This window comes from Neovison vison, chromosome 3 (assembly GCF_020171115.1).
Source record: "Neovison vison isolate M4711 chromosome 3, ASM_NN_V1, whole genome shotgun sequence".
Lineage (NCBI taxonomy): Eukaryota > Metazoa > Chordata > Mammalia > Carnivora > Mustelidae > Neogale > Neogale vison.
Window position 1 is genome coordinate 102,486,088 of NC_058093.1, and position 19,948 is coordinate 102,506,035.

The window sequence follows — 19,948 nt, forward strand, 5'->3', positions numbered from 1 at the left end:
GGCTTAAAAAAATGTATGTGGCTGGGAGCAAAGACATGAGAACAATAGCGAGCTAGGCACCTGACTGGGGCAACAGGAGTTCTGTCACATTTTTTATGTTCTTCGTTCTTGTTACAATGTTGCCCAATAAAATGGGGAGAACATTATTGTGAAACTATTTCAAAGGCTGGTCCCCATTTTCTGTTCAAGGAGTGTTCTCATCATGTGAGTTTTCTGAAAAACCATCCAACATCCCACTTTTTCCAAGACCAAATGCAAAAACCCTGCTCCTTGGCCTTACACCGGCACGTCTGTCTCCTTGACCCCAGCCTTTCATGCTCCTATGAAGTGCAACCCTCCATCTGGCCCACTTCCTCCCTGCATTTCAGGAAACAGGAAGCGTTCTCCGACCACAACATCCCCATCTTTGTGATCCCTGAACAGCCCATTTCTGGGGTGGACACTTAGGCCTGTTAAGTGTTTTTTACTTCCTTGCAGGTTGCTTCCTCTACCCCACGAGTCTGCTATCAAGTGTGCATGTGTACGCAAGGACCAGCGCACAGAGTATGCAGAAAGCAGAAAGTACCCATTTAGCAAGCGGATAAAGAAGGGAGAGCAAAGGAGAAGGACGTTGGTGGAGTCTCCTTCCTGCTGGGTCCAGATCCCCAAACACTGCCCCAGGGGCCAGGTATGGGACTGCTCCAGGGAAGAAAACCCTTCCATCTGCTACAGCCTCAGGGGCCTTTCTAGAATGCGTCTCTCTGGGAGCGGACTCTCAGGGTACAGTGCCCCCTCTCTGGCTGTTCCTGGGATGTCCTAAGAAGCCAGTGGAGGACTTCTGGTCTGTTACAGTGAAAATAAAAGGGACACTTTGGGCTCTGCGTTGGTGTTTCTAACCTATGCCCAGGAACAGAAGTAATGCAGCCTCGGGTTGAATTCATTTTGACTGAACTATTTTTTAAAAGTGTGAGACTGAGGGGTGCCTGGGTGGCTCAGTCATTAGGTGTCTGCCTTCCCCTTGGGTCCTGGGACTCTGGCCCTGCCTGGGGCTACCTGCCCATCAGGAAGCCTGCTTTTCCCTCTGGCACTCCCCCTGCTTGTGTTCCGTCTCCTTTCTCACTGTCTCTCTTCCCTTAATAAAATTTTAAAAATCTTAAATAAAATCTTTTAAAAAAAAGTCTGAGGCTGAAAGTGGGGGAGAGCAGTAGAAGGTTAGGGGGATTTTGTCCCTTCCTATCTGTTTCTGCCTTTGCCTGAGGGTCAACAAAAAATAATTCCCAGCCTTAACCTTGATCTGAAGACCTGGAAGATATGTAACACAGTCAGAGACGTTAGCAAATACTAGGGGGCGGGGTGGGAAGGACAGATGGGGATGTGGTGGGGCAGGGTTAGGGATGGCGGGGATGGGTCCTAAAGGCTACCTCTCAGGGACCTCTGCCACACTGCCTAGAGGCAGCGCTCTTCCTGCCCCGAGCCAGAGAGAACTTCTCAAGGCACCGTGAAGCCCCTGCCAGCTAGAAGTGCGCGGGTGAAGCGGCAGGATGGAGGCGGCCTTAGGGTCTCTCCCTTTGTGTACCTCACTACCCGAACCTCCTCTTCCAGGTATGCGTGGGATCTTGATTCCATGAGACCAGAACTCCTCCGTCTGGGAGAGGGGTTGGGGGGCGCCTCTGTTTCTCGATGTTAAACCGTGCCACCAGGCGGATCCCAAGGGTCCGCGAAGGTGGCGGCTACCGAAAGGCTGAGAGATCCTGAACCTTCTCCGGAGACAGCCACAGTTAGGGTTCTCTCCGCAGGGCGGAGGTGGGGAGCCCCGCACGGCGGCGGCGGCATGATGGCCTGCCTGGTGTTCAGCACCCGCCCTTCCCGGTGCAGCCCGGCCCCTGCGGCCGCCCGCTGTGGGTGGGAGCACCTCTCCAAGCCCGCCCCTGCGCGCGGACACTCGGCGGCGCTCCCAGATTCCCAGCCCTGTGACAGCCCGTTGCCCCGGGGACGGCGCGGAGAGGTGGGAGGGCCCGGCGCACCGAGCCCACCTGGACTCCCAAGGGGGTCCCACTCTCTTTTTTCCCTCTACTGGAAAGGAAGTCCACGAGGGTTCCGAGCCAAAAGGGGGCTGTGAACCAAGGAGGCACAAGGTAGGGCGACTTGGACACCTGCCCCCCGTCCTCCCGGGGCACGCAGCGACCCCTTCCACGCCCGCACCTGCCGGGTCCACGCGAGCCCCGGGAGGAGCGCTTGTGTCCCTGTCGGGAAGCCGGGATCCCCCGCCGCGCGCCATGGAAGCCACTAACCTCTCGGTGGCCGCCACCGGCGTCGCCCTTCCCCAGGGCTCCGAAGCCTGCAGCATGGGCCCGAGCCCCAGCGGGGTCGTTGGGTCGACGACCGCGGGCGATTCCGCCCTGCCGGGCCGCGAGCCGCCTTTCTCCGTCTTCACGGTGCTGGTGGTGACGCTGCTGGTGCTGCTGATCGCGGCCACTTTCCTGTGGAACCTGCTGGTTCTGGTCACCATTCTGCGTGTCCGCGCCTTCCATCGTGTGCCGCACAATTTGGTGGCCTCGACGGCTGTGTCAGACGTGCTCGTGGCGGCGCTGGTGATGCCCCTGAGCCTGGTGAGCGAGCTGTCGGCCGGGCGACGCTGGCGGTTGGGCCGGAGCCTGTGCCACGTGTGGATCTCCTTCGACGTGCTGTGTTGCACCGCCAGCATCTGGAACGTGGCGGCCATCGCCCTGGACCGCTACTGGACCATCACGCGCCACCTGCAGTACACGCTGCGCACCCGCCGCCGCGCCTCGGCGCTCATGATCGCGCTCACCTGGGCGCTCTCGGCGCTCATCGCCCTAGCGCCGCTGCTCTTCGGCTGGGGTGAGGCGTACGATGCGCGGCGCCAGCGCTGCCAGGTGAGCCAGGAGCCCTCCTACGCCGTCTTCTCCACCTGCGGCGCCTTCTACCTGCCGCTCGGCGTGGTGCTGTTCGTCTACTGGAAGATCTACAAGGCGGCCAAGTTTCGTTTCGGCCGCCGCCGCCGGGCAGTGCTGCCGCTGCCCGCCCCCGTGCAGGTGAGGAGCCGCCTGCCGAACAGGGGGTCGAGGGGGAGGTCAGGGCTTGGTCCCCGCGAGAACAGGCGGCGGAAGCTGGCACCCTCGGGGCGCGCACCGGGAGCGCACGGAGAGTTTGTCATCTGCTCTCCCGGAGCGCGCACGAGGGGCGCCTCACCTGCGCACCTGCGCTCTCCCGGAGCGCTCACTGAGGGGCGCGCACGCGGCGGGGGGCGGGGGTGCGGACCTGGCGCGCCGGGGAAGGGGTTTCACCAAGCGCGCACCCGGCCTGGCGGGGGCCGCGGGGGCCGCGGGTGCACGCCGCCCAAGGGGGCTTGCAGGGGCAGCGTTCCGGGTCGAGTTGAGGGCAAGATCCATGAGCCGCGCCCTTGGTGCTTTCCCCAGGGGTGGCGTTGTCCCTATGACTCCGGCAGCCGGCCACTTCCTGGTCCCGAAGAGACAGAGCGGGACTGCGGCTCGCTGGGAGAGTGTCCTGCAGAGTTCCACATTCCTGGGGTTTCCTTCTCCGCTGTGCCCTGGTCCACCCTCTGCAAGCTAGAAACGGATCTCGAACTCTGTCGGCCAGCTCCCTGCCAGAGAGGAAGTGAGTGTAAAATCTAGCCTAAGTATCACTTTCCTCTTGCTACCCCAACCTCAGTGCTTTCCTCTAGCGACTTTGGAAGGAGAGAGAACCGTCGATTCAGATCCCAGCCTGGGACATGGGGTCTAGTTGCTTCATCTCTGCGGGCCTCTTCTCCACATCTTTAAACAAGTTCATTCCTGCTTCAGAGGGTTCTTGGTGAGGAATGATCACACTTGACGGAGTGTGGGAGGAATCAGCACACTGCCTGGCACCCCGGGGCGCGGGTGAAGGGGCAGAGCTGGCTGGAGTAGGCATCAGGTCTGCACTGGTCCAGATCATAATCCTGGAAATGAATGAGACAGAGGAACACGCATTTGGCAGAACCTTCTCTGATTGCCTTTAGAACTGGAACTTTCTGTCTTTTGGCCAGACCCGAATAAATGCCAGCTCCCTCCTCACCCTAGACGACCCAAACTTTCCCTTTTTGGGGGGTGGTGGTCAGGCTCTGAGTCCTGGAGAACAATAAGAGGATTTTTTTTTTTTTTGTCCCTTCCCAAATACAATAGAGTAGTTGCCCTTTGTCCACAGGCATACTTTCCAAGACCCCCAGGAGATGCCTAAAACCGCAGAGCGCTGAATCATTAATACTGTTTTTTTTTCCTATACATACTTACCTAAGAGTTTAATTTATAAATTAGACACAGAGGTTAACAACATTCCTAATGATAAAAATACAATTATAATAATATACTATAATAAAAACTATGTGAATGTGATCTCTCTCAAAATATTTTACTGTACTCACCTTTCCTCTGGTGATGCTGTGAGATGATAAAATGCCCACATGATGAGATGAAGCGGGGTGATGACGTAGACATTGTGATGATGTCATGTTAGGCTACCACCGACCTGGAGGAATCAGGAGAATCGTCTACTTCCGGACCTTGGTTGATGACAGATAACTGAAACTTTGAGAAGGGAAGCAAAAGCATGGAAAAGAAGAAGGAGGGGGAGACCACTGTGTATGGCTCAAGGAAGGACTGCTGGTGGGAGGGGCCCCGGGGGTAAGGGACAGTAAGTTTTCTGTTGTTAGTTTTGTTTTAATTTTGGAAAGTTAACTCAGATACGTAGGCTACTCAAACATATGTGTTTTAAAAAGCAGGCTTTTTCCTCTTCATTAAATGGCAGAGGGATTTTGTAGCATAAAATAGGAATGTCAAGGCTATAATTGGAAAGTGTTGGTAGGGGAGAGCTTTATTCAGAATTAATGATGTTCTTTGAAAGGTCCCTTGGAAATGCCTGGGATGATTATAGCTTTTCTGTCTGATTGCAGAGGTAGGCTGACTTTGAATAGCTACATCAATCCAATGTGCACCTAGAGAAATCATGGTGGAATGGTTGCCAGAAAGGCTTGCCAAGCCTGAGTTTGGCATTCATTTTTGAAAGCCCCATTCAGGCAAGTGATAGATACCACGAAGAGAGTTAACAAGAACCTGGCCAATCTGGGGTAGCCATGGGTGGAGAGAAAGAGCTCTGGGAGACAGGGCCAGTGCTATGATTTTCCATTTGCTGGCAGTGGGACCCAGGGCAAGCCCTTCCCCTGCTTTAGACTGCAAGTTCTCTTCTCTAAAACACAGTATCCATCTAAGCTATGGCTGGGACTCTCAAGTCACGTGATGCTGAGATTGTAGATGGCATGATATCAGAGAGCATCCTGCTTCCTTAGGCTTTGGGCAGCCCTCACTCAGATGCCTGGAGATGCTGCTCAGTCAGCATCTACAAGCTTCTGGACACAAGACACCTGAATGGAAACTTACAATAATATACCTGTAATACTACCTCTCTACCTTCTCCTCTCCCCGCTGCCATTTCCCACACTCTAGGGAAAATGAGTTGAATTTAGGTGCTGCAGTGTGTCTGTACTGCTTTCTGTGGGGGGACAGAAGCACTTATGGAGTCTGAAGGCTCTAGTAATAGGGCTGTGTACGTCCTTCATTGTTTTCGCCATTCTGAGGCCAGGTCCCAACACTGAGATACGATCAGAAAGGGATGAGCCCCAGTTCCTGGGCAGTCATTTATTTCTCTGGGGCAAAATGTAGTTTTGGAAAGTAGAACTTTCCAACATTTACTAAGTGAGTCCTGTCATCCAGACACTGTGTTGGATGCTCTGCCTCCAACCTCTCATCTCATCTCCAGGACCCAGCTGGGCTGGCCTTATCATCTCGATCAGTCCGGATAAGCTAAGACCTGTTCAGCCACACGTAAGCTCCAAATGGACAGCTTATCTCACTCTCAAGAGTTCAAGATGGGTCCCCTCCCACAGAGCACTCCGCCTGGCAGCAACTCATAGATCTAGACCCCTTGCCATTATCTCGCTCTGTGGTCTAGAATGACTGGCTTCCAGGTTGCTGCGTGAGGGGAAGGGATGGATGGAAATATAGCAGCTTCTAGCAGCCTTCCCCTAAAGTGGGCACGTGTCAGTTCTGTCCTCAGCCTTGGCCAGCCAAACATCCAGGGAAGCGTGTGGATAATTCGGTGAATACTGTCTTTACCACCAGCCCTCATCTTGTAGTTGATGAAACTAAGTCACTGCAAAGTCAGTTCAGCTACGACCACAGAGTTATTGAGTGGAGAAGCTGAGGTCACTGTTCTTAACTTTGTCAATCCTCCATGCTGTCTGCCTCCAGGGACTTAACTGCTGAGCACCGTTCCATTGCCCACAGGAAGGAGGCAGCCATATCCCAGTCAAGGTGGGGCATCATGGGAGCAGGGGCTCAAAACTATGCTCCCAGGAGAGCTGACCACAGCTGAGCACGGAGACACTCAGGAGGCGGGGTTCATACCCACCCTGCCCTCCTTTCCTTCAGCTTTCTAGAATGAGCACCACATATAAAGTGTGTTTTGCCCCCCCCAACCCCACCAAACGACCCCCACAGGTCATGATTATTTTCCACTGGCCTGTGCCCTCTACTATTGAGAAGAAGAAAAAAGCAAAATCAATGGAGATTATGTCTTTGGCTTTTAAAATGTGACCTCAAAACTTTTTTTTTCCAATTGTTTGATTGCCATGCCCGTGTTCATGAGCAGGGCCTAATTATTCATTAGGCACAGTAGCCACAGTGCTTTTAGGGGCCCATGGAAATGGTTTGATTTTAATTTCTTTTAAAATTAGGGGAAGAATGAATGTAAGAGCAATGAATATATAGTAATGTAGCCAGCCTCGGTTATAGTAGTCTTCATAATAATATGGACAAAAAATATAATTTTTAATATTTTTTAATGGAGGCAGGGGCCCACAGAAGCAGAGATGCCTGGGGCTCATGAATGTGATAATGTCGACACCCTTCACTCACTTGCTCGCTCACTCAGTAAACATGTGCCTAGTGGTTAGGAGCAGGGGATTTGGAAGCAAGGAGACCTGGATATCAATTCTTTTTGTGCCACTTATTAGCACTGTAGCCAAGAGACTTAATTTAAGCCTGCATTTCCTTGTAGGTAAAATGGAAGTATGGCCACCTGCTTATAATATTCTTGTGATGAGTAAATGAGTTAATGGTGTATGGGGGTGTCAAAAATAGCAAACCATGAATGCAATCTGCTGCAGCATCTTCATTATTATTCTTTACAATTCCTCTTGTAAGTTATAAATAATGAATTGTGATTTTATTCTTATTACTACTATTACTCACCATCCTACATAGGAGAGTTACTTCTCGCTTGTGTAACAAACTAGCCCAAAGCTTAGTGGTGTAAAACAACAAACACGTATTAACCCACAGTTTCCGGTGGGTCAGACATGGGAATGGCTTTGCCCTTCTGGGCTCCAGGTCTCATGCAGTTGTAGCCAAAATGTCGGGTGGGGCGGCGGTCATTTGAAGGCTTCACTGGAGCTGGAGACTGCTTCCAAGATGGCTGACCCACATGGCTGTTAGCAGGAGGCCTCCCCAGGGCTGCTTGGGTGTTGTCACAACATGGCAGCTGACTTCCCTTCTTCCTGGAGAGCACAGCAAGGAGGGAACTGCAAATGCCTTTTACAAACTGGTCTCAGAAGTTACATGAGATCTCTTTCCCTATAGTCTATTCACTAGAAGTGAGTTGTCAACTGCAGCCCACACCCAAGGGAAGGGGAATTAGGCTCCACCTTTGGAAAAGTATCAGTGAACTTGTGGACAGATTTCAAAGCCATTGCCATAAGACACACAAATGGTGCTCAGAATTACTTGATTGACTGTTACTGACTTGCAAATCAGGCAATGTAGGAGCCTCTGAAGTTTCAAAGAATGAGTGAGCAGGGTCTCTGTTCTCCAAGGATTAATTTTAGTAGACCACAACTATAGAATTAAAAATTTAATAAAGTCTTATAGTTGCTCTGCTAGAAGTTAGTCCAGAATACAATGAATGGTCCTGAGAGACTCAACACTATAATGGGAAAGCACTTTGCACACAGTAAAGGACAAAATAGATGTGTAATACTGAACTGTAGGGTTTGTGACAACTTGGATCTGAGTGTTAGATAATGTTGCATTATAAATACTTGCCTTGCTAAGCTAACTCTGTGTATTAGCATAAATAACTTTTTGTGTTGTAAGCATATAGCACATAAGCCTTGAGTGACCTGAAATCTGTACAGAACCCATATGTTTTTGTCACTTGTCCAACGTTTAGTTGTCATTTGGACCACCCCGAAGACTAGGCTTGTCAGAACTTGGGTACGGGAAGAGTGGTGGAAAATCACCACCCTTGTTCTGATTCCATCTATTAAAAGAACTGTGGGCTCAAACACTTTCTCATGCCAGACTGCAAGCTTATTTTAACTTTAGGAAAGTACATTTTATGAATCAAATTGTATCAGTGGTAATAAAAAAATCTGGTTTATGGTTTGATTCTTTTAAGATTGGCCCCTAAGAGCCTGCAAGTTTCCAGAAGTACTTGGATGTGCCAAGGAGTGTTTCCTCTACACCTTCAGAAATGCTTCTGGCCTTCTAGTCTCTATAAACTTCTCTCTTGCTGTTCCCCTTACATTGTTATATTCATTCTGTCTCTTTACCTCTACTTCCATTTCTCTTTTCTCTCTGATTGGATTGTTGGGGAAGAGTGGAGGGGGAGAGGAGACAGGTGGCGGGGGTAGGCAGGTATGGCACGGGAACCGTGTGTCTTCACCAGTGACCTTGCAATGATCTACTTCTCAAATCTGTGTAGTTCTTGGAGAAGGTTGAACTTCTCAGTAGAACACTGAGGTCCAAAATCATGGCAGAGAAACTCCTAGAGGAGAGATCTCAAATCTATATTGCCCAGTGTCGGACCATAAATAAACCTGCCTTCTGTTCTCTGGAAACCTGAATCTTTTATACAGGGCCACAAGCCAAACTGTCTGCTTTTCCATGGGGAGACACTATCTCTGTCTTCCACGGTTGTTTGCTTTACAAACATCCTCAATAAGCCAGTCTAACCCTGGGTCTTTGCTAGCAAAATGTGCACAAATGCAAGAGACCGGCAAAAGAATCATCTCTCCCAAACCTCCTAATTCAATAGATTTTTACTGATTTTACTGTATACCATATGTGATAATAGGTGCTAGGTACTCTTCAGGGGACAGGACACTCATCGTCCCTGTTGTCCTGGCCTGTTGGTGGTGACACAGCATTCTAAACAATTTGGAATCTTTTCCCTGGCCTCAGAGTCCTGGTGGGAATAGTGGAACAGAATATTTCAAACTGGGACTTGATGGGAAATTCTACTACAGAGTCCCCATACACATAGTAGGTGGTTAATAAGTGTCTAAGCATATAGTGTCTGGCAGATCTGGTCCTTAATTAATTTCATATGAAAAAGCCTCAGATTCTATGAAATGTAAAGGTACACTCATCTTTGAGGTCCCCATCTCAGTATTGGCAGAGAGAGGCCATACAGCTCCAGAACCAGACAGAGCAGGCGGGCACCTTAATTCTGCTTTTTCCCTCTTTTGTGGCCTTGGCCATGGCATTTGGTGTCTCCAAACTTCTGTGTATTCAGAGCCCTTTTCCTTTTATAGCAGGACCCAAAAGGGCCAGGGTCCTACTGGTCGTGTGCCTTCAATAGCCCGTACTCTTTCCTGCAGATTAAGGGAGGTTTCTAACTGGAGGTCAGAGGCCCTTTAAAGCCTGAATGGTCAGGCTTTATGTTTAGATGGACGTGCAGAGGGAGGTCAGGGTGAAGAGGTGAGGGGAGAGAAGACAAGAAGGAGAGATGGAGAAGTTCAGGAATGGCCCCAGAGCTGGTGGCCAGAGACCCTAGAAATCACCACGAAGCCATACATGTCCACACTGAAGAAATCTCAAGCATATATATTCTTTTTTAAAATTATTTTTATTAACATATAATGTCCTATTTGCCCCAGAGATACAGGTGTGTGAATCATCAGGCATAACACATTTCACAGCACTCGCCACAGCATATACCCTCCCCAATGTCCATAACACTATCCCTCCCCCCCACCCATCAGCAACCCTCAGCTTGTTTTGTGAGATTAAGAGTTTCTTATGGTTTGTCTCCCTCCCAATCTCATCTTGTTTCATTTTTCCCTTCCGTACCCCTCAGCGCCCCCATCCTGCCTCTCAAATTCCTCATATCAGGGAGATCATATGGTAATTGTCTTTCTCTGATTGACTTATTTCACTCAGCATAATACCCTCTAGTTCCATCCATATCATTGCAAATGGCAAGATTTCATTTCTTTTGATTGGTGCATATTATTCCATGTATATTCCATATATATATCACATCTTCTTTATCCATTCATCTTTTGATGGACATCTAGGTTCTTTTCATAGTTTGGCTATTGTGGACATTGCTGCTATAAACATTGGGGTGCACTTGCCCCTTCGCATCCCTACATTTGTACCTTTAAGGTAAATACTCAGTTGTGCGATTGCTGGGTCATAGGATAGCTCTATTTTCAGCTTTTTGAGGAACCTCCATGCTCTTTTTCTTTCTTTCTTTTTTTATTTATTTATTTGACAGAGAGAGATCACAAGTAGGCAGAGAGGCAGGCAGAGAGAGAGAGGAGGAAGCAGGCTCCCCGCTGAGCAGAGAGCCCGATGCGGGACTCGATCCCAGGACCCTGAGATCATGACCTGAGCCGAAGGCAGTGGCTTAACCCACTGTCCATGCTCTTTTTCAAAGTGGCTGCACCAGCTTGCATTCCCACCAACAGTGTAGGAGGAGTCCCCTTTCTCTACATCCTTGCCAGCATCTATCGTGACTTGTTAATATTAGCTGTTCTGACTGGTGTGAGGTGGTATCTCACTGTGGTTTTGGTTTGTATGTCCCTGATGTCGAGCGATGTTGAGAACTTTTTCATGTGTCTGTTGGCCATTTGGATATCTTCTTTCAAGCATATATATTTTTTTTTTTTTAAAGAAGCTTTTATTTATTTATTTGACACAGAGAGAGAGATCACAAGTAGGTAGAGAGGCAGGCAGAGAGAGAGGGGGAAGCAGGCTCCCCACTGAGCAGAAAGCCCAATGCAGGGCTTGACCCCAGGACCCTGAGATCATGACCTTAGCTGAAGGCAGAGGCCCAACCCACCGAGCCACCCAGGCACCCCAAGCATATATATTCTTAAAGTAGATTCTATTGTGGCATCTGGGTGGCTCAGTGGGTTAAGCATCTGCCTTCAGCTCAGGGCATGATCTTGGGGTCTTGGGATTGAGCCCCACATTGGACTCCCTGCTCAGTGGGGAGTCTGCTTCTCCCACAGCCCCTCATCCCACTCGTGCTCTCTGTCTCTCAATAAATAAATACAATCTTAAAAAAAAAAGAAAATAAAAAGATATATTCTTTTGGAACCCATCCAGATCAATCACCTTTACTAAAGGTGCAGAACAGGTAGGGTTTGAGAGTGTGGTCTCCAGTTCAAAATACTCCCATTTGACTTCCAGCTCTTACCATTGGCAACTGGGTGATCTTGGACAAGGTATTTAGCTACCCAGAGTGTTTTCCCAACTCTAAAATGGAGATAATAATACCTCAAAAGTTGGATGCAAAAATGAATTCAAGTCATCCCTTCCAAACCTTTAGCATAGTGTCTGTTTTATGATAACTTCTCTGGGCTGTTTTTAGCCTCTTTTGGCTTTCTATTGGATATCACATGTCAGATGACAAAAGTCAAGCTAGTCAGTCTCCTTGCAAGCTGGAATCGTCATCCCAGGTTGACTCAGTCTCTTTGAAGCCGTTTCTAGAAAGATTGCACACTCTTCCAGCATCTCCCTCTGCATGGGGTGTAGCAGGCTCAGGGGGAGAGTTTAGGAAAATGGCTTCTAGCAAACAGATGCCGTGGAGGAGCAGAGCTGGGTTCTGCTAACGTCTCAGTGCTGGAGGCCAGGTCCTTTAAACCGACTTTTTCAGTGAACTTGCCTTTTCTGTTTCCTCTTCTCTCAGGAGCCCTTTGGAACCGAAGTCACTACATTTCTTTGCCTCAATAGCATAATAAGAATTTGGAATTTCCTTACCCTGGGAAGGGACTCAAGTGCCTGGGAAGCCAGGTTTGCTGGAAAAGTGCCCATTTCTGAGCCCTTAGGGAGGAAAACAAACTCGCCACCTTCCACTTCCGTTCCTGCACTGATAACGTTGCTCCCTCCCCACGACATGGCTCAGTATTCATGAACTGGTTTCAGGATGGCACCTTTTTGTGGCTGAGACTTGTTTGATGACTTGAGGATGGTCCACTATGAGGGACTAGGTCAGCACAGTCTCTTCATAAGGCGGATGAGGACATGGGTCTCACACCTGCCCATGGGGATCCGGCAAACCTTGGAAGGGCCCATCAGAGGGCCTCTGGCTGGCCTCTGTGGGGGTGCAGGGTGGGGAGAGGTAAATGCTGTCTATTCCCTTGCTGGCTTCCCTTGCCTTGTCATTGATGACTTCCAAGGGGCAGGTGGGAGGAGACCAGGTGTTGTGCTGGCAAAGGAGAGAACTCTACTTTGTCCACATGACTGTGGCTGATGTAGTGACTTTCCACCTGGAGGAGCTGGGGGCTATGGCGGGAGAAGCGGAAGACACTGAATTCGAAGGTGGTGCTGAGGTCAGGCCACCTGGGGGCTCCTCCACCTTTTGGTTTTGGCTGTCCTGACCCAGTGAGAGATGCAGGTGTGTGTGTGTGTGTGCTGCGGTCCCGTGTGGCTCTCCACGGTCGTGGGGCTGTCCTGCCAGCTGCTCCTAGTTGTGTGCATGCGAGTCTGGGAGCCTCTTGGCCCCCTGCGCCACCAGCGTCTGTGGCCACGGCTGGCAGCACCCGGGTAGGAGGGAAACGCAGGTGCGGACTGTTGTGTTGTCATGATCTCTGGCTCATTCAGCAACTGTTTCCTGAGTTCAGGCCAGGCACCAGATGCTGCTGTTGGGCAGGTGCATGTACAAGGAAGACACAGTCCCAGCCCTGGTTCAGCTTGGCCCAGGGTTGGGGAACAGGTGTAATAGCCAGAATTGCACAGATCTCTACAGAAGAAGAGAAAGGAGTACCAAACTGGGAGATGTGTTTGAGTTCATAGCATCAGAGAGGCCACTCTGAGAGGGCTGGTGGACCTGAGAGGTGAACAGGAGTGGACCGTGTGCTGCAGGCTGCTTCAATGGGAGTTATTACTGCAAAGGCATTTCAGTTGTTGTTTTAAAGCTAGGCAGTAGGGACTGCAGAATCTAAATGGAATCCATTTACCACATCGTTGTATAATTTCTTGCAGTATTGGTGTTTATAGGCTGCCTCTCCAGCTTTGAACTTCATGGCTGGGCTGGGATCTGTTCTCTTTGGGGTCCTAGTCCCAGCCCTCCGCCCACTCCATGAGTATCCAACAGGGGCATGTGCCAGGGGTTGCTCTGGGCATCCAGCACATTCCCAGTTCACTTCCACAGTGGCCTTACGATGGGGGGAGAGGACTTTGTCACCCAATTTCACAGATGGAGTAGCAGGTTTGGACACTGGGGCTGGAACTCCAGCCAGAGTCTGACACTGAGGCTCCTGTTCTTACCTGCCTCTCTCCCTTTTTGTATCTTATTATCCAACAACGTGGGCACCACCACTCTCACTCCAGGAAGAACCTTCAGGGCTTTTTTTTTTTTTAAATTAAGATTTTATTTATTTATTTGACAGAGAGATAGAGAGCACAAGTAGGCAGAGTGGCAGGCAGAGGGAAAGGGAGAGGGAGAAGCAGGCTCTCCTTGGAGCAGGGAGCCCGATGTGGGTCTCGATCCTAGGACGTTGAGATCATGATCTGAGCTGAAGGCAGATACTTAACCGACTGAGCCACCCAGGACTTCCTCCAGGCCTACCCCTCCCCCACCTCCCCCCACCCCCACCCGCCGCTGCCTTCGGGGCTTATTTTAACCTACAGTTTCAGGAACATTTTCACAACATTTTGTTTGGATTACGGTGTAAGCCCATCCTGAACGAGGCTGCCGGAGAGGTGTTGGCCACGCGGGAGCAGCTCCGTGCCGCTTTATCATCCAGGGTCAGGTTTCGTGTGTTAACCGCACGTTTCCTTTGTTCCAAGGTGAAGGAGGCCCCTCACGAGGCGGAGATGGTGTTCACGGCGCGGCGCCCGGTGGTGGCCTTTCAGATGAGCGGGGACTCGTGGCGGGAGCAGAAGGAGAAGCGGGCCGCCGTGATGGTGGGCATTCTCATCGGCGTGTTTGTACTGTGCTGGATCCCCTTCTTCCTGGCGGAGCTCATCAGCCCCCTCTGTGCCTGCAGCCTGCCCCCCATCTGGAAAAGCATCTTCTTGTGGCTGGGCTACTCCAATTCTTTCTTTAACCCCCTGATTTACACAGCGTTTAACAAGAACTACAACAACGCCTTCAAGAGCCTCTTCAGCAAGCAGAGATAAACCTAGGGCTCGGGAAGACACGTGGTAGGGCTGTGCGCAGGGAACTGGTATCTCTGCCCGCTCCAGGCATCTAGGAGACTTGCCCCATAGCAGAGCCGTACCACGGCGTGAGCCGTACCATGGGGCCTGGACTGTAGGAACAGCGATGCCCACGGCTCTCTGGAAAGACTGCGCATGTGTGGAAAGCGTGCCTGTAGGTCCTCTCCCGGGATGTGTGGCAGACATAGCTAATCGATCGTGGCACGTTTCTCCACAGAGCAGGATGTCTGCCTCGGGATCCTTTGCCGACAGCGCTCCAGTTACTGCTAACTGGTTGGAATGGACAAAAGAGTCGAAGCTGACTTGCCTTTCCTTTAATACCCTATTTCTCCGAGGGGATCCGTCTGCATCGAGCCCCAGTGGCCCGCTTTGGGGCCCAATAAAAAGTGTCTAGTGCAACCTCTAGCTACTGAATCAATCAGGCTTTCAGAGAAGTCTGATCATTTATATCATTGAGCTCTTTTTTCGTCAGTGAGAGACAGTGCTGGATGCTTAGATTGTCTTTAGATCAATTAAATTGGCCTTCCCGAAGGGGTGGGGGTGGTGAGACCCAGGCAGGAGTGTGTTTTAAAGCTCCCTAGGGGATTCTACTGTGCAGCCGGCCAGTGTTGAGGACCCCGGTGCGGTCCTTTCTCTGCTTCCCAACAAGGGAGAGCCCCTAGGAGAAATGTTCCCAGCACTCCACCATATGGACTTGTATGTGTAATAAAAATACTTTTGAAGCATTGATTTCTAGGCTCAAAATCATTCATATGTATGATCGATCACACACCCACACACACACACACACACACACTCACATATGCCACTGAAACAGAGATGACTGCTGTCTATGGCAAAACCACCCCAAGCTGCCGTAGTGAATCTTGGCCTTCCCGAAAATACCAAATGTGGCCCAGGCATTTAGGGATCCCAGGGCCTGGATGAGAGGCGATACCTGGACTGAGTCATGCTGGCCACAGTCCCTGTGATTTTGGAGAAGGGCTGATTGCTTACTGATTCGGGTTTTCAATGTATACAAATAGTTCACTCCCCCATCAGCTCACTGGATGTTTGAGGTACATAGACATTCTTTAAGCTTATACCATAGAGGACCTATAATTTGGGGTTTATCCACAGTGCCTTTCTCCAAAATCTTTGGGACCAGATGGGCTTTGGAACTTAGGAGTGTTTTTAAGTGTTAGAAAGGCAATCTGGTGTATATTGAATAAATTAGGCAACACCCCCATCTGGGTTGGGCCAGCAGTCTCTACTCAACAGGTGCAGTAAAATAAATGAATATTTACACTGTGAGAAAAGACTAAGAATAGCTAGCTAGCGTGGAGTCAGATCAGATTTTGTCACCGAATGAGTTAGAAACCACCTCTGTTTACCGAACTTTGTGTTTTTGCCATTGAGGACCCGTACAACCTCAAACCATCCACAGTCCTGACTTTGCTCCATGTCAGCCCTGTAGAGGGGAGGGAATTGAAGGCAGTCGGGGGAGAGCACCTGGTCTAACCATTCCTCTGTGGCTAGTAGTTGGGACACCACAATAGTGCTCCCTACACCAGCCTTCTTGGAGTCATATTTTGGAATTTTATTCTTTCATTGGAAGATACTTCACAAAAAAGTCATATGAAACATGTCAATGCATTTCACATAAAAATGTAAAGTCATCTGTTCCACTCTTTGTGAAGCATGTTTTCGTGTGATAATGAGGACTTTTAATTTATGATGTTTCCATTTTTCCCTTGATTAGGAAGAATAAACCATATTTCTGGCCTAACTTTGGAATCTGTGTAGGAACTGGCATCCTATTGATCTGTGTCTAAGGTTTCTAGCCAGTTTATAATTCCAATTCCCACTTATGTTTTCCTTATCCTAGTGTTTTCTGTTCTGTTTGTATTTTAACTATCATTGTCTGTCTATTTCCTACAAGCCACCTCAAATCCTCTGTGAACCAAGACAGGGAAGAAAGGAATGGGCACACTGTTGTGTTTGAAGGACTAGAGCTCAAGCTTGGGGCTATCAGGGATTTTCCCCTACCGGCTGAAATACACGAGGTGGTATTAGAAATCTTCTTCCCTGTCTCTTCATACTAATTATCTAGCACCCACCATGTGCTGCTGTTGTACTGGGTTTTATATACAAATGCTCATTTAATCCTACCTCTATCCTACAAGGTAGGTATTGTCCTCATTGAACCCTGTCCCAAGAGGGTAAGTAGCCTGTCTGTGGTCACACGAGTACATGGTAGCACTGGTATCTGGACTCAAGTCTGCCTGTCTCCAAGGCTGGGAAAGGATGGGAACTCAATGGACGTCGGCCTGGACTCCATGTTTCAGTGTTTGCCTGCGTTTTGCAGCATGAGCCCTGCACCTGGTGTAGTGGGTCTGCTTGCATTGTTCTCATTGGATTCCAGGCAGGATCCTTAGAGGAAGAGTCTAAGTAGAGTTGGCCGGGGGCGTTTGTAGAATTTTTTGGTTTACTCATCCTACTGAGTAGAATGCTTGATGATTGTGCTCATTTGGCCTGGGCTTTGACTTAATTGTGGATCATGATGGAAGCATCCCAGGCGGAAGGAATTATGTATGTGGAGCCCTTCTGAAAAGGAGGTTGCTGGCTTGCTGACTTGGTGACAATTTCTATTGGACCTTTCAGACTTGACCCTTTTCTTCAGTTAAGAAGACTTTCCCTGGCTACCATTATAACTACAAAATGCTCAATTTCTTTTTTTAAAAAAGATTTTATTTATTTACTTGACAGAGACACAGCAAACAGCAAGAGAGGGAACACAAGCAGGGGGAGCATGAGAGGGAGAAGCAGGCTCCCCACAGAGCAGGGAGCCTGATGCAGGGCTGGATCTCAGGATCCTGGGCTCATGACCTGAGCCGAAGGCAGCTGCTTAATGCTGAGCCACCCAGGTGCCCCTAAAAAATGCTTAATTTCTGAAACAGATCAGGTGATGACTATGTAAGGCTGCACTTGTAATTCTTTTTAATGAGAGCATCAGAGTAACAATCTATTGACAAAGTATCTGACTTATCAAGAACATTGCAGGGACTTCTTTAATAAGCATGTCTCTCCTCTGCCTCAAATCTCTTTGCTTGCAGCACCTAAGATGGGGGTGGGAGGATGGAATTAGTCTCTTCCTTGTGGAGATTCATTTGCTAAAGTATGTTCAGGTCAGAATCCAATTTCACAAAGTTCCAGTCTGTAGGATGGATGGGGCTAACCTAATCATATTATTTTATAATGAGTCATGTACAATGCATAAAGCGTGCTCCTTTTCTCCCCTTTAGCATGGCCTCCATGTTTCTTCCAGCATGTCGGACGGGAGTTTGGATTTGGACCACGATTGCTGTCCAGCAATCCCCACGTGGGTACCATTCCTAGAAGCCTGCTCTTCTGGGCCCTGACCTGGTCTCTCTGCACTGACGCTGGGCCATACAGAAAAGTGTCTGAGTCTGGGAGGTGTCCAGGAGTTGGCTGGGATCTCACCGACCCAGGCTGGGCCCTCCCGGGTCCAGCTTCAAGCAGCGGTTTGTTTGGGTCTAGGTGTGCAAGCCTGACCACCCAAGCACACTTCCAAACCTTTACTCCTAGCAAGTCTGCTAACAACCCACAGACCAACCAAAGACTGAAGTCAAGGGATGGGGAAGAGCATTCCACCCACCAGGATGCCATGACAAAGGTGTGTGTTCCAGGGGAGTGGAGAGTGGCAACAAATAATTCAGTGCTCCATATGTGAAAAAAGCAGAACATGAAAATTCAGAGTGTGGTTTAAAAAGGGTAAGCACAGTCTCTAAGGCTTTTGTTTCTGGTACATATTCACCTGGATTATCAATCATCTCTTGTCTGGGCTCCCTGCTGTTGCCCCTGCTTTCCTGGTTTGTGGTCAGTGCAGCTGCCAAGGCATCGGTCTTGAAATCCCCAAACCCTGCAATGATTTCCTGCACAGGTGCCATCCATATTCCTTAAAACTCACCTGCTGGGCCTGCTTCTACTTCAAGGACTTTACCCTCAGTAGCCCCTCCACCTGGCATCTCCCCCACATAGGCAAGCCTCACGGATGGCTCATTCCCTCACTAATCACGTGTTTGTTTGTTTATATTTCCTTAATGCTAAGAACACAGATATCCTAAAGAGACAAACAATGGAGAAACTCTTTTCTAGGCTGGATTTGATCACAATTTTGTATTCAAACTTCTGAAACAAAACAGCACATAAGTCTAGAAAATGCACATTCTCTTACCTGAATTAATTTGAAAACATGTAAACATTATCTTTAAAAATTACAAATATTAGGAGCGACTGGGTGGTTTAGTTGGTTAGACGTCTGCCTTTGGCTCAGGTCATGATCTCAGGGTCCTGGGATCGAGTACCTGCTCAGTGGGAACTCTGTCTCTCTCTCTCCCTCTGCCCCTCTGTGCTCTCTCACTCTCTCTCTCTCAAATAAATAAATAAAATCTTAAAAAAAAAAAAAGGTATCAAAATTAAGTTAATGCAGAGAAACTACCCATAGTTTTTTAAATCACAGCCAACATCTGGTTTTCTACATGACAAAAATAAAAGCATGTAAAATAATGTGCAGTTTATAGAATTCAAAGAAAATCAGGGTGGCTAAGAGTCAGGTCAAAGGGGCAATTAGGGACAGGAGACATTTCGTAAGGCGGATGCACTGGTGACATCTATGGCAAGGCTGGGCAGAACCAGGAGCCTGATACCGAGCAGGCCCCTATAGGAGGCACACCATTGGGTACGTGTCTCCAGTAGCCAGCAAATTAACTGGCGCTCTGGTGTAGTTTCCAGAATGAAAACCAAGGTAGCTCCCAGTAAAGAATGCAAAGGCAGTCCCTAACTATTCAGTATAAAATTGCAAAACACCACCAACCCAGACACTCCCGATCCTTCTCCCTTAATCAGCACGCTGAAGCAACAAGCGCTGTAGCTTACATGGTCTTAACTTGCTTGTATGTCTTCCCCGCTAGAGTGTAGTGAAGGCAAGTTCTTCTGTCTGCTTTGCTCACAGCTGTATTCCCAGGGCGTGACCCACAACAGAAGCTCAAATATTTGTTGGTTGAATGAAGGATCTGTCAGGGATTTATTTTTCTCATGGAACAAGAAATACGGGGGTGCGGGGCTCCTGGGTTGGTTCAAGAGGCTCGCCATGCCTTCAGGGAACCAGGCTCTCCCTGTCTTTTCTCTCTGCCCAAAGCTCTGCTTGTCGGGATGTGTCTTCTCATGGTCTCAAAATGGTTACGGCTGCTCCAGACACCTCATCCTTCCCCAACAATGTGCAAGAAGAGAAGCTCTCCTAACGCATCTTGTGCTGATACCAGCAGCAATGTCTCTGGCTCAGGGGTACTGCCTCCATCTTTTGCACCCCCAAAACCAGAGGAACAGGGGTGGTGCTGTGACTGTCGTGAGAGAGGGGCAAACCAACAGAGGGGAAACTGCTTCACAGTCCACTGCCC

General features: G+C 49.3%; 1 protein-coding gene across 1 annotated transcript; it reads left to right on the top strand.

The window, feature by feature from the left end:
• Nucleotides 1-2,222: 2,222 nt before the first annotated feature.
• LOC122901870 (5-hydroxytryptamine receptor 5B) lies at nt 2,223-14,880 on the top strand. The gene is made up of 2 exons (XM_044240950.1): nt 2,223-3,035; nt 14,118-14,880. The coding sequence occupies exons 1-2, from the start codon at nt 2,256-2,258 to the stop codon at nt 14,448-14,450; spliced, it is 1,113 nt and encodes a 370-aa protein (XP_044096885.1). The 5' UTR covers nt 2,223-2,255; the 3' UTR covers nt 14,451-14,880.
• The last annotated feature ends 5,068 nt before the right edge of the window (nt 14,881-19,948 follow it).

Coding starts and splice junctions, on each gene's coding strand:
- LOC122901870 (XM_044240950.1), top strand. CDS start 2,256: ATGGAAGCCACTAACCTCTCGGTGGCCGCCACCGGCGTCGCCCTTCCC. Junction 3,036..14,117: donor CGCTGCCCGCCCCCGTGCAG/GTGAGGAGCCGC, acceptor CTTTGTTCCAAG/GTGAAGGAGGCCCCTCACGA.